Source organism: Chenopodium quinoa, unplaced genomic scaffold (assembly GCF_001683475.1).
Source record: "Chenopodium quinoa cultivar QQ74 unplaced genomic scaffold, ASM168347v1, whole genome shotgun sequence".
Lineage (NCBI taxonomy): Eukaryota > Viridiplantae > Streptophyta > Magnoliopsida > Caryophyllales > Amaranthaceae > Chenopodium > Chenopodium quinoa.
In genome coordinates this window covers 2,274,646-2,288,371 of record NW_018744662.1, presented here as the reverse complement: position 1 = coordinate 2,288,371, position 13,726 = coordinate 2,274,646, and the positions used below count along the sequence as shown (strand labels likewise).

Below are 13,726 nucleotides of genomic sequence, written 5' to 3'. Positions count from 1 at the left end.
TTTTTTTTTTTTTTTTTTTTTTGGAAGAAGTCTTAAAGGATATTAAATTTCATTAAATAAAGTCATACGACATTTACAATTGACAATTAACGATAATGAAAACGAATATATCAAATCAAACAAGAATTAATCGGGGAAGGGCTAAGAATCCAAAAACATAAATATAACAATTCGGCACATTCTCGATTCGTTGTCTCATACAACTTTTTGAGAGGCCTTTTAACTGTACGTATAACTTTTATAATTATCTAATCTAGTTCTTAAAAAAAATGACTAGCATTGTAACAAAAAATAAAAATAAATCCATGAGTAGATATAGATATATTACTCCGTATTAAATTATAAAGATTTAAGAAATCGAATAGAGTTTGAGTTGATCCACGATAGGTCAGGTTTTATTATTGGCTAGAATATATTTTGGGTTATCTTTTAGTTAGTTTCCTAATTCTATATTAGTGTAAACTTGTATTACTCCCTCCGTGTTTTAATAAGTGTTATACTTTGACTGGCACATACTTTTAGGCAATTTAATTGACTCAAATAAAATAAGAGATAAGTGGCGTTGTTAGAGTATTAAAATTTGTAAAAGAAAGATAGTGGGGTTAGTAGTACAATGAAAAGTAATGAATATGAGAAAAAGGAAATAATAAAAAAAAGTAGTAGTGGGTTTGGGTGAGAGTCATGGGAGGAGAGAGATATAATATTAAATTGTAGTTTTTTGCCAAAAAAGAAAATGTATCACTTATTAAACCACGGTCGGATGTGGTATGTGTAACACTTATTAAAACACGGAAGGGGTATATATTAGCCATGGCAGCCATCAATAAGAACTAAGGTTTCATGTTCATTCAATTTAGCAGATAGGTTTGTTCGGATCGGATATACTTGTGTCAATATTACCCTTTTAACTGCCTCGATTTGGGATAGGTCAATTTCGAATGAAAATATGTCGAGTAAGATTCGGGTAAAAATCCAATCAACTTCAGATCGATTCATATTTGGTTTGATATATTTGTATCGAGTTCAAAACGGGTTTGGTCAAATAACTTTAGGTCGAGTTCATCCAGGTTTATTTTGTGAATTTCGATTTGGTATATCCAGGTTTATTTTGTGCATTTCAATTTGATAAATTTGTGACTGTCAACCAGTCGTGATAATTTCTTTTTGCGACCAAGTAAATAACGATCATCCCTTTATGACTGTTGACGGTCGCAATTATTTTTAGCGACCGTTTATACTATTTTCAGCGACCGTTAGAGGCAGTCGCAAAAACATTAATTTTTAGTAGTGTAGTGACGGATTTTCCGTTAGAAATAGTGTTAAACCAAAGAGACGGACACATTCTTTTTTGGGGTAATAATATTTTTGGAAAACATTTTATCGATCTATCTGTAGTTTTTCTGGAAGTATTAATAAAGGTTTAGAGTTAAGCTAAAATACGGTCCCTCAACTTTAGTATTTGTAGCATCTTGTTTCCTTATCCTTTAAATGAAGCAAATTATTCCCTCAACCACCTATAACTTATTTTTCCGGTGGAAAAAAGATGAGTCACCAAAGTTTAGGGACCAAAGTGCCCATGTGGAAATAATAATAATAATAATAATAATAATAATAATAATAATAATAATAATAATAATAATAATAATATTTTAAAGAAAGTTTAGGGAACTTCTGATGTTGAGTTGACATTTACTTTATACTAAACAATGAAAGTTTAGGGACTAACAAGATTATTACTACTTATTTATATAAAATAATATGGTTTTTTTTTAATTTTATAAAATAAATTTGTTATATGCTACTTATTTATATAAAAAATTTATTTTATAAAATTCAAAAAAACCATATATCCTATGGGCTTCATCTAATATTTAAATAAAAACTACATACTTATTAGAAACACCTTTAACAAATAGAAAAAAAAATTAAATATACTATTGCTTGAAATATTGTTCATATATTAAAATTCAATTCAAAATAACAAACGTTAAAAGAACATAATTTATAATGTAAATAGCATATACTTCCTTTGTTTTCTTTTACTTGCAACACTTCCCTAAAAAGGAAATGTCATAATACTTGCAACACACTATAAAAGAAAAGTTACTTTATGGAAAAACTATACTATATCCCTTATTTAAAGCACATGACCCACTAAATTACACTCCTAACAACCACTCATCCTATTTTAATGTTTATTATATCATGTAAACCCCACCTTTCTTAATAACCACGTTAAAGGGTGTGTTGCATTTAAAAGAAAACGGAGGAAGTAAATTTTAAACAAAGATCATATTGATCAAACTCAAAAAACATACGATAATAACAGTAATTTAAATATGACATATGATAAAAAAAAAAAAAAAAAAAAAAAAAAAAAAAAAAAAGGAAAAGAAAGAAAGAAAGAATTTGTACGTTACTACACCTCAAATAACATACGAGCCAAATTCAAAAAGCCTACTTTGTATTATTGAAACCCAAAGTCAAAGTAGTGTATTTTAATGGTAGAAAAAGTCAAATTTACCTAAATTAAATTCTATTTCACTTGAGTAAAATTGTCAATTGAGATTTTAATATTGTTTTCTTTTATTTCTTGTAATCTAGGTGGCCGTACTATTAACAAAACAAACAATTTGTTTGTAGATTGGTGGTTGTTATTATGAATTTCGTGGGATACCTACCAAATATTTGAAGAATGCAGAAGCAAAGGCAGCTAGGGGTGCCCAGTTGCTGGAAAGCAGAAAAAAAGAAGAAAAAAAGATTCCAAATTGCAACTCAAAGTAGAGTCACCATGAGGGTTGTGAGGTAAGAAATTTTGAATAATATAATCAAGTTTCAACCTAAGATCGTTGCTCTCAAAACCTTGATTACAGCTATCCTTCTTTTTATTTTTTCTAGGAAATGCTTCCACCTTCCATCTTCTTAGGGTCGAGAAAAGAATTACTCCTAATTATAATTGGAAAATGATTTGGGGGTGTTATGAAAATATACATTTAGATTAATCTAACAAGACCTCGTATAACTATATATATTTTTTTAATAGTCCGTATAACTATTTTTTATCATAACTACATATCACAAAAGCTAGTCAAAATAGAGTTTGTGACTAGTATCAAAAGACAAAACCTATCAACTAAAAAAGAACGGAGGAAGTATGTTGGAGAGCTTGTCATGTCCTTGGTTTTAAGCCATCGGAAATTTCCAATCGCTAAAGAACTTAATTTTCCAATGGTTTTAAAAGCCATAGGAAATTTTCGAGGGCTTTATAAATTAATTTTCCGATGGTTTAAAAGCCATAGGAAATTTCCGAGGGCTTTATCCATCGGAAATTGTATACATTCATCGAAAATTTCCTACGGCCACTAAAACCATCAGAAATTATGTAATTTCCGATGGTTTTATATGGCCATCGGAAACTATCCATCAAAAATGTCGTGTTTTCTTGTAGTGGAAAAAAACCAAACCATATTTCTTATTCGGTTCGGTTTGGTTTTAAACCGAGTTTGTTTCACCCTTAAGACACTATTACTACCACGGTACTAATCTCCATGTATATACAATAATGAAATAAATAATAACTAGTTTTCCATGACAGCTGAGAGCCTAAAATAAATTTCAACCATAAATATAAACATGATTCTATAGTAAGGGTGTGTTCTATTCACCTGATTTTCATTTAACTGAACTTATCTGAATTAAACTAAACTTATTAAAACTTATTTTAATTGTAATTAGAAGTTCGATAAACCTTGTAAGAACTTATTTTTCTTGAACTGAATTTGTAGGTTGTTGCCGGTCCCTATTATTTCCGGCGACATCACGGCTTTGTGGCTGACAACAAGATTTGTTTGGGATCTACCTTTGACATTGCTCAAAGCTTTCACTCTCTTCAAGCTTTCGCTGTTCCATTTGCGATCTACCTTTGTTATCCAAGTTTGTTATCTTAATTTTTTGTGTTACTTTTGTGGAAAAAAGGGTTACTTTTTTGGAGAAAAGGGGTCGCTTTTGTTAAAAAAAAAAGGTTACTTTTGTAAAAAATATGGGTCACTTTTGTAAAAAAAGAGGTCACTTTTGTAAGAAAAAAGGGTCACTTTTTCGCAAAATATTCGATGTACAATAAAATTATTGTAAACCGGGGGCATGCAAAAGTTATTGCTTATTGTTTATGCCAAATTACACAACAATGGGGGTAAATGGTTGGCATTAATTCCACGTTAATCCATTTTGATGATTTAACTCAAATGGTTTATATAGTTTGCTTTTCCTCAACAATGTGGGTTATGATGCTAATTCTATGTTTGGATAAAATAATGGAGGGAAAGTGTCACTTCCTTTAAGCTTCGTATATACTTACAAGATTGGTTTTCATTTTCTCATCACCGTATCCCTTATCATTCAATTAATTACCTGATACGCGAAATGGACTTATTATAGTCACATATAAGAATTTGGGTAAAAATAACTTAATACATACGAAATATAATTTATTTTTAATTGGCAACATAAACATGATTCATCTTTTGTAATAAATTGTTGTTTATAATAGAAGCAACATACATGATTTTAGATTAAGTACATAATAAAAAAAAAATAAAAAAAAAAACACCACAATTGAGCTAAAAAGAGTTTCATAACTCACATGACAGTACATTTAAAGGTAGCTTAGGGTTGGTATCAAAAATATTATGATAATTACAAGCACACACATAACACACGTCGTAGTACTCATTGTAGTAGTTTGATCAGGAAGATGAAGTGGATTCTCTTGCAGGTTCTTGCTAGTCCCTATTATGTCCGGCGGCACGATTTTTTGGCTGACAGCAAAATTTGTTTTTAGAGTATAATTCTTTGAAATAGTCGGCTAAAGCTTGACACATAAAGGGCAGTATACGCAATATGATACTGAGATACTTGATATGAGGCCTTGTCATGAGCAAGATAAGAAAGGAGCAGAGGACGCAAGTGAAGATAGCTAACCAACGAGTTTCAGAGATTGTGGTTACATATATTCCTGTCATAAAACGATATAAGCAGCAGTTTGATGGTCATATCTACTAGCATCACCTGCTTCTCGTCTTCTTTAAAAACATCCTCTTCAATATCCTGACGTGACAATAACCAAAGGAGGCAGAAAAGGACCATCATGGAGCTGCACATTCCCACCACATCCGCAACCATAAACACCTGGAATGCTGCCTTCTTTCCTAAATTGGGAATTCCGGTGTCACCTTTGTATCCACCGGGAACTGTAAATGCTGCAGTGAATGTAACGGTTGCCAACAACGCCGCCACAACCCCCATTGGGTTCATATACTCCTTTACATCCTCTCCACGCACTCCATATGTACTTCTATCAAACTTGATATCATTCTCATTGTCAAAGTCCACACCTCGTGACTTAAGGAATTTTTGAAACTGGAAATATATATTGAAAAACAAAAGAATTATGATACATACTTTTAATTTCTTGGTAACTGTTTTTAAAGAAACATACTTTAATTGAAAATTAGGCTTAAAAAAAAAAGTGGATCGCAAGAAAAGGTTGAATTGAATAGGGAAGATCAAGATGCATCCTGTAATCAAAGATGGTAATTTTGTCAGAAAAAAACCATTTATAACACCTATTTTGTTGGAAAAAACCTTATAAAAACTTTTTGGCAAGGAGAAACCAAATTATAAAATAATTTTGTTGAAGACAACATGAGACCTCTAATCACTCAACTAACCACTAATTTTCCCTTAATTTTTCTAATTACTCATAACTCTAACTTAATATCTTTAATAATTAAGTTGAATTATTAAAAAAAAAAAAAAAAAAACCACCCTCACCATCACCATCCACCCTCTCCTTCTCCCCCTCCCATGGCAGCAGCTCAGCAGCCCCCCAGCCCCAGGGCAGCCGCCGCCTGGATCCCCTCACCCTCGCTAACCAACCTCCACCACCAAACCGACTCCCTCCCTTTTCCCTTTACCGTCGTCGAACACCCTCCTTCGGAAAACCACCCACCAATACCACCTTCTGCCATAACCAAAACCCAGAAAACCTCCCCGAAACACCAACGAAAATGCTTCATACGCAACCAAATCCCCTCCTCGATCTTCAACAATCCCTTCTTAAACACCACAATCTCTCTCCTCCCATCTAATTCCAACTTCAAAATCCACAATCAACTCTTCTTCTGGATAAGTGGATAAATCAAAGCAATATGGTTGGAGACGCTGAATTACTAAATGGATGATGTTGCTTCCATCGGGTAGTCGAGAAAGAAAATGCTTTTTATCTTTAAGCATTTCTCTTAAGATTTGCTACTCCCCATTACAAACGGCTTTATACACATCAATACTCATAAGCTCATCTTTTATTATCTCTTTCTCGTTTGCCTTCTCCTGCAACAACATTGTACATTTTACACTTCAGTTTCGTTTGGTAATTATTCACCACATTAGTTTTCTAATATCATCTCTATTTGATCAACTATTTATAGCAATTATAACTAACTCAATCACTCTGAATGGAATTACAATTACAACTAACTCAATCAAGGAACTCCACAGGAATCTCTGGCTTTTCCATAAATTTCCTTGCCTCTAAGGAAGTCGGAAATCTTATGTAATGTAACAAATTTTTGCCCTTTGGATCACATATCTCAATTGATTCAGGACAATTGTTAATTATGGCATCAACAACAGGTAAATTAGAGCGGACTGCAGCTCTAAGTAGAGGGGTCATCCCATCTGCATCACACAAACAACATACCTCACTATATTTCTCTAATAACGAGCTTACCAATGAGAGCGATGAGATGTCTTCATTTTCTTGTACAAAAAGACTATTCCTGGTAGACAATGCTGCCCCTTGGCTATTAAGCGAGTTTATCATATGTATGGCTGACATTTCAGTACCTGTAACAATAACATATACACCAGAAGGAGTAGTATAAATTAGGAATTTTTTTTTTTTTAATAACTATATATTATTGTTGTCGTTTTGATAATAACCACCAATAGTTGGTTTTTTATTTTTAATACTGGTTTATTTTACCATTGACTATTTTAAAAACATGAAATTTTCCCATCAGGTTGCCCAAGCCTTCATACATGACACCATCATGCCTTCTTCTCCCTCGATTCTCATGTTCAATTGGTTTTATTTTTTCAATATAAATTTAAATTGGATTAGGGAAAAGCATTTGGTAGTCAATTAAATATAATTCATCAAGCTCACACGAACATAATTAAGTCATTAAATTTGTTATTCTTTATTTAGGATTTATTTCAGATTTGGGGGATTATTCAAACTGAGATAAATTTATATATATATATATATATATATATATATATATATATATATATATATATATATATATATATATGCTCAATTAAGGATCGCTGATCATAATTTAGAAAAACGATTGATTTTAAATATACCCAAAATTCATATGAAGCCTAATTTTCATAACAAAGTAATAATTTATGAATAATATTATCAATTTTGGTACTAATTGAAGACATAATACGTGAAATCAATGCAAAGTAGTCCCAATTTTTTAAATTAATCACTAAATAACAAACTCCTAAATTCATTTCAAAACTCTAAATGATGAACACTAACTTTAATTATTTCCGATTTGTAAATTAGGTACCTAATTTAGTGAAATAGGAAGAACAAGATTAGATAAAGGAATAAAATTGATAAAATCTGTTGATAGAGCCCACAATGACGTCAAATAGGAAGCTCACAATGACGTCAAATAGAAAGCTTTGGGTAATATGATGGAAAATTGTCATGCTTTTTTAAAATAGTAGATGGTAAAATATTAAAAAAAAATGTTAATGGTTATAACTAAAAGGACAACAATAGGTTGATTATTTTCAAAAGACATCCTATCAGGTATTCAGGCCAACAGTTATCATCTGGTTGCCCCAAAAATCAGGCCCAAAATTTTTAAATATATAGTGGAAAAAAGGTTAAGTTATTGAACGCATTGTTTGGCAAAGAGTGCAGAGGAGGTTGTATTTATCTTATTTCATTGTTTTAATTTTAAATATAAATTGTCAAGTGTGTTTGGAGTACTATTTTTTAGAAATGTATTAAGTTATTATTATAATTATAATGGAGTATTATTAGTATTTTTTGCATCCTACAATTAAGAAATATGATTTTGGTTATGAAAAACGTTAAAAAATGGTGAGAAAATATTAGAAGCTCTTCATAATCTATTGTTAAAAAACCCAAAAATATAAGAGGGAGTATAAAATTTTCTTTTTTAATAACGTTTTAAATTGATACTCGTATTTTACAAATTTAGAAACAGTCGTAAATCGTATAGATTATTTAAGTTACAGATAGACAATATTAAAGAAATAGGCAATCTGAAGTACACACCTTTAGCGTCATACATAACCACGAGATGAAGTGGAGTAATCTGCAACTTGAATACTTTTACCACCATTCATCAACGCCAGATGAAGCGGATCCTCCAAGGCGACGGCGGAGAACCAGGCAAGTTGTTATGGGCAGCAACAAGGTACTCAGCTAATGCTTGAGTACGTTGTTTGGCAGCCAAATGAAGAGGGGTGTCGCCGCCAGAGTTAGTTTCGCAAATGAGCTTTCTTTGGTGAGAGGGTTCTGGAAAGCATTCCAAAGTAACCTTGATGAAATCAAGCTGACCAAATTGGGCAGCAACATCGTCGCTGTACATAGCTGCCGCGGCTTCCACATCTTTGAGGAACTCTACGTCTCCTCTTGCTGCAGCCTTGTAGATTTCTTTCTTCATTCTCAGCTCAGACGCTGTGAGCTAAAGAGTAGTTTAAACTCTGAAAATATGTGCTTCAAAATACCGTGGTTTTTACAATTTTTGAAATATACGTGCTTAAAAATTAAAGGGAGATGATTTAAACCAGTTTAAACTAAAAAAAAACAAAAAGAGGATATTACGAAACAGACGAAGTAATTGCTTCCTACTTTCCCAGAATCTAAGATATACGGGTCTCTACTCCATTGTAATAATTAACTTAAATTATTTCATAAAAAGAGAGATTATTTAATTTAATTATTACCCCAAAAGTCATATTTTATTAATGGAGTCCACTGAGGTCTTTATCTGCTCCACTAAAAGGGCCATCGTGGTTTGAAAATTGAAAGTCTATAATAATCGAGACTCGATCAGTAAGTTGGCTTTTTTTTTTTTTTGGTGTTAAAGAAAGCCACAAGAGCGGGTGATGAGAATCGATCCTAAGATCACCTGAAACCGGGAGGGAAGCTCTAACCACTTGAGTTATCCCTCATTCTCAGTAATTTGGCTTTGTGATGGCCTGTTAGATTTGTCTTATTATGTACTTTATAATATTAAGATGTGTAACATTTTCAATCAACAAACACATGTAATATTTTATAGGAAAATTTATCAGGAACTACACGGTTAATAGTGGTATTTGGAAACAACTATCCACTAAAAAATTTTATCAAAAAAACTACCCTAAATTTAAAAAGTTATAATAGCACTACCCATTTGCATTTTTCGGCGAGAATGTCCGGTACATGAGCCCACTTTTTCAATTTTTCTCTGAAAAGACACGATGCAATGACAAATTGGACCTTAAATCATAACCCTAATATAACCAATTTGAATTAAAAGCAACAAATTCAACCAATTTCAAATTATCCCCAATTTCTAAGAACCCAAATTTTTCTAATCGTTACACCCGGCCCTAACATCGAAATTCATAATTAATGGATTAAAAGAAAAGAATTACATATGAATTGCATACCCTACTTGTTTTCACTTCTTCAATTAGGAATTTTCAGAAGAAAATTTGAAAAAGTGGGCCCCACACGTCGGACTTTTTCGCCGGAAAACGCAAATATGTAGTGCTACTCTAACTTTTTAAATTTGGGGGTAGTTTTTTTGATAAAATTTTTTAGTGGGTACAGTAGTTGTTTCCAAAAACCCCTATTAAGCATGTAATTCCTGACAAATTTTCTTATTTTATATTGATATTTAGTACATATTACTAAAAGAAAATCTAAGTGGACACTTACAATGTGAGTATGTGGCACTAAAAATTTTCCCTCCAAAATACTTAAAAAAAAATTGTTTAATTTTTACTTGACAGTAGTCACGAGACTCACGACGAAGGCGTTTGTCGTGACATTAAGCCATTAGAATAACTGAATAATATGGGTCCTTGAGACTTAAGTTGTTTCAACCATATAAATAACTAGGTTAGAACCGGTGCAATGCACGGTTTGTATAAAATTTATTTTTAATTTGTACATTTTAATAATAGATCGCTATTATACATGTATATAAATAAGAATTACGTACATTTTGTAATTTAAAATCTTTTATTTTCATCAAAATTATGATATAGTATCTATCAACGTCGTCTAATTCATAGTTTAATGTAGGAGACCATTTATTAGTGTGGTACATTTTGGTCAGGTGAACAATAGATTGGGTTTAATTCGGGTTCTCACGGGTTAAAACGGGTTAGGGTAATTCTCGGTTTTGAGTCGGGTTCAGTTCAAATCAATAATTTGCGGGTTAGAATCAGGTCGGGTCATTCCCGGGTTTGAGTCAGGTTCGGTTCAAGTCAATAATTTGCGGGTTATAATCAGGTCATTTTCAAGTCGGGTCATTCTCGGGTTCAAATCGGGTTCGGTTCAAGTCAATAATTTGCGGGTTATAATCAGGTTGGGTCATTTCCAAGTCGGGTCATTAAGTCAATAATTTGCGGATTACAATCAGGTCGGGTCATTTCCAAGTCGGGTCGTATTCGGGTTCAACTGACTATAAATAGATAATTATCATTTTTATCAAGCTAATTATTTCCTTTGTATATAATACATATGACAACATACTAGGGAACTATAGTCTATAATTTAGAAAGATCAGATAATTATTTCCTTTAACCATACAATAAATATATACTATATTTAACTCTAGAATTTGGGGATGATGCTCCATTCTTTTGTTAGTTTGGACCAACTTGGTCTCCCTAGACAAAATGCTTTGATCAACAATAATAAGCTGGTATGAATTGCATTTAAGGTGATTTGAAATCGGGTCAGGAATAATTTGGGTTGAATTTAGGTCAGGTAAATAACAAGTCTTGTTGATTTCGAGGCGGGTTAGTAACAAATCAGGTTGAATTTTTGGGTCGGGTTAGTAATAGGACGGGTAAAATTCGGGTCGGATCAATAACAAGTCGGGTTGAATTTGGGTCTGGTCAACAACAAATCGAGTTGATTACGGGTCGAGTTTGTAACAAGTCGGGTTAGGAACAGGTCGGGTTGAATTTGATAGCCACGGTACGGTACAAAACAGTCCTCGATGGGTAAGTATATTTTTGTACAGAGTCCTCTTGCATCATTTACATGTACAAGTAGCTTTATTTTAACACTGATAGTATAATACGAGTATATAATTTAATCTATACATTACATAATTATATATATATGTGTGTTTCTTAAACTCTCCTTTATTATATAGTTTCAAGATTTCCTCTCATCAAAATGGATGAAGCTGCCACAAGTCGTTAAGAGTGGTAAAAGTCTATACGGAATACATCACTCGGATATGAAGGAATACATGGGCACACTAGCGGTAGTAGCTGCTTTATTGGCGACAATAACGTTCACAGCAGCATTCACAGTCCCGGGTGGTTACAATAATGAGAAAGGAACTCCAATTGTGGCCAAGACATTAGCATTCCAAGTCTTCATGATTTCAGAAGCGGTAGGAATGTGCAGCTCCATGATGGTCTTATTTTTGCCTTCTTTGGTTCCTTAACTCAGGCCGATTTGAAAGGGAGGGATCGGACCTTGTTGATCTAAGCATTGGATTACTTCAGCTATCGTTTTATGCAACTCTCCTTGCATTCACAACTGGTGTTTATGTAACAACGTCCCCTGACGTACAATGGTTGGCTATCTTCACCTGGATGTGTGCTTATTGTCTGCGTAGTCTTAGGGGCTGCACCAGATGGATTGTTCACAAAATAGTATCCAGACGATAACGAAACATACTGTAATGAAATGAAAGACTCTTTTAGGCTTCTAGCATTATTAGCTATTCAATCTTTAATCATCCAACGTAAATGTAATGATGTATATACATGTTTGCTTCTACAAATGCTAGAATTAATATTTCTTATTAGACTTTCAGAAAATGGGTCCTAATAGGACAATAATTAGAATGCGGGTGTATGATGATGCACATGGATGTTGTGAGCTAAGGCTATGCTTAGTTTAATTTACCTAATTTTTGCTTATCATATCAGATTTATTTTTATTTTTTTTAGATTTAATCTTATATCAACTTTTTTTTTATTGGTTATCTGATTTCTAGTTTAACTAAAGTTTGACCTTATTAAGCAAATTTGTATCGACAAAATATAGAGAAATTTGGTTAATTATAGAATGTTGCGATAATACAAGCTTTACACCCTTCTTTTTTTTTTCTTTTTTTTTTTTGTTAGGCCAAATTAACCATGTACCTAAATAACAAGTAATTTAGGGGAATGGAGAGAATAAAGGAAATAGGAATAATAGTCTAATTAACAAACAACAAAAGAAATATAAGTAGATGATTCCCTTTTCCTTTTATAATACCTCAAACCAAACGACCCCTTAGTGGAGGGAGAAATAATAAAATAGTGGTGGGTCTATCAATTAGAAAGTAACGCAAATCTAGCAATTATTGTAAAACAGAAGAAATTTTGGCTTGCTTTTACCCAAAAAAAAAAAAAAAAAAAAAAAAAAAAAAGCCTTACTGGTTTTACCATCTTCAATTTTAAAAGTTTTATTTTACCTTTAAAAACAATTCCAAAAATTGGATTTCACTACCAACTAACAAATTCCGTCCATAAATCCGTTAGTGGGGCTCTCCCTTTTGAGATTTCTTCTTCATCTCCCCCGAACTTCCATGACTACCACCCAATCACATCAACGCCACCCCTGCTCGTGGAACCCATCCGCCAATAGCACGTGCAATCGACCTCCACCTAATTTTAACTACCATCTGACTTCAATGGTGGAATAATAGGAGGGGGAGACAAATTTCATGCACGTCAAAATTTCATGTGGGGCTAGGGAGGGGATTGGAATTTGGTGTGGGCTAGGGAGGGGTTTCAAATTTGGTGGTGGCTAGGGTTTTAAGGTGGTCAGAATTCAGTAGGAAGGGGTTTTAGGGGTGGTCAGAATTTGGGTGCTAGGGTTTTGGGGTCGGGACTGGTGGGACAGGGACAGAATCCATTGGGAGGGGATCAGAATTCGATGGGGCTAGGGAAGGGACTCGAAAATCAATAGGTGAAGGGGTGTCAAGGCTTACACTGGGGTACGAATTGAATAGGGTGGTTGGCTGGTTGGGACGCCGGTAATGGCGATGGCGGGGAGGCGATTCCAACGATGAGGGTGTCGCCAGTTGGTGGCTGGCCTGGGTTGTTTTTTTAAAAAAAAAATATTATTATTATTATTTATTTATTAATTATAATTTTTAAATTTTTTCACCTAATAAAATAGTGACACTTGCTCATGGTAGGTTCTACTAACGAATTTATGGACAGAATCCGTAGTTGAGGGTGATTGGTGGTAAAAGTCAACTTTAATTTTTTTATATGTTTTTTTGGTGTTTAGAGAGCCATAAGAGCGGGGGGTAAGAATCGATCCTAAGATCCCCTGAAATCGGGAAGGAAACTCTAACCACTTGAGCTATCCCTCACT

The 13,726-nt window shown here is 33.1% G+C and overlaps 1 protein-coding gene across 2 annotated transcripts; it reads right to left on the bottom strand.

Annotated features, from left to right (window-relative positions):
- Positions 1-4,269: 4,269 nt before the first annotated feature.
- LOC110702007 lies at positions 4,270-8,470 on the bottom strand. Of its 2 annotated transcripts, XM_021879644.1 has the most exons (3): positions 8,387-8,470; positions 6,788-6,903; positions 4,271-6,387 (listed from the first exon to the last, which is right to left on the bottom strand). In XM_021879644.1, the coding sequence occupies exons 1-3, from the start codon at positions 8,451-8,453 to the stop codon at positions 6,307-6,309; spliced, it is 264 nt and encodes an 87-aa protein (XP_021735336.1). In that variant the 5' UTR covers positions 8,454-8,470; the 3' UTR covers positions 4,271-6,306. The 2 variants fall into 2 exon arrangements, with proteins under 2 accessions (XP_021735335.1, XP_021735336.1); XM_021879643.1 differs by having other exon boundaries at positions 4,270-6,903.
- Between the last annotated feature and the right edge of the window lie 5,256 nt (positions 8,471-13,726).

Coding starts and splice junctions, on each gene's coding strand:
- LOC110702007 (XM_021879643.1), bottom strand. CDS start 8,453: ATGGTGGTAAAAGTATTCAAGTTGCAGATTACTCCACTTCATCTCGTG. Junction 6,904..8,386: donor GGTTATGTATGACGCTAAAG/GTGTGTACTTCA, acceptor TTATTGTTACAG/GTACTGAAATGTCAGCCATA.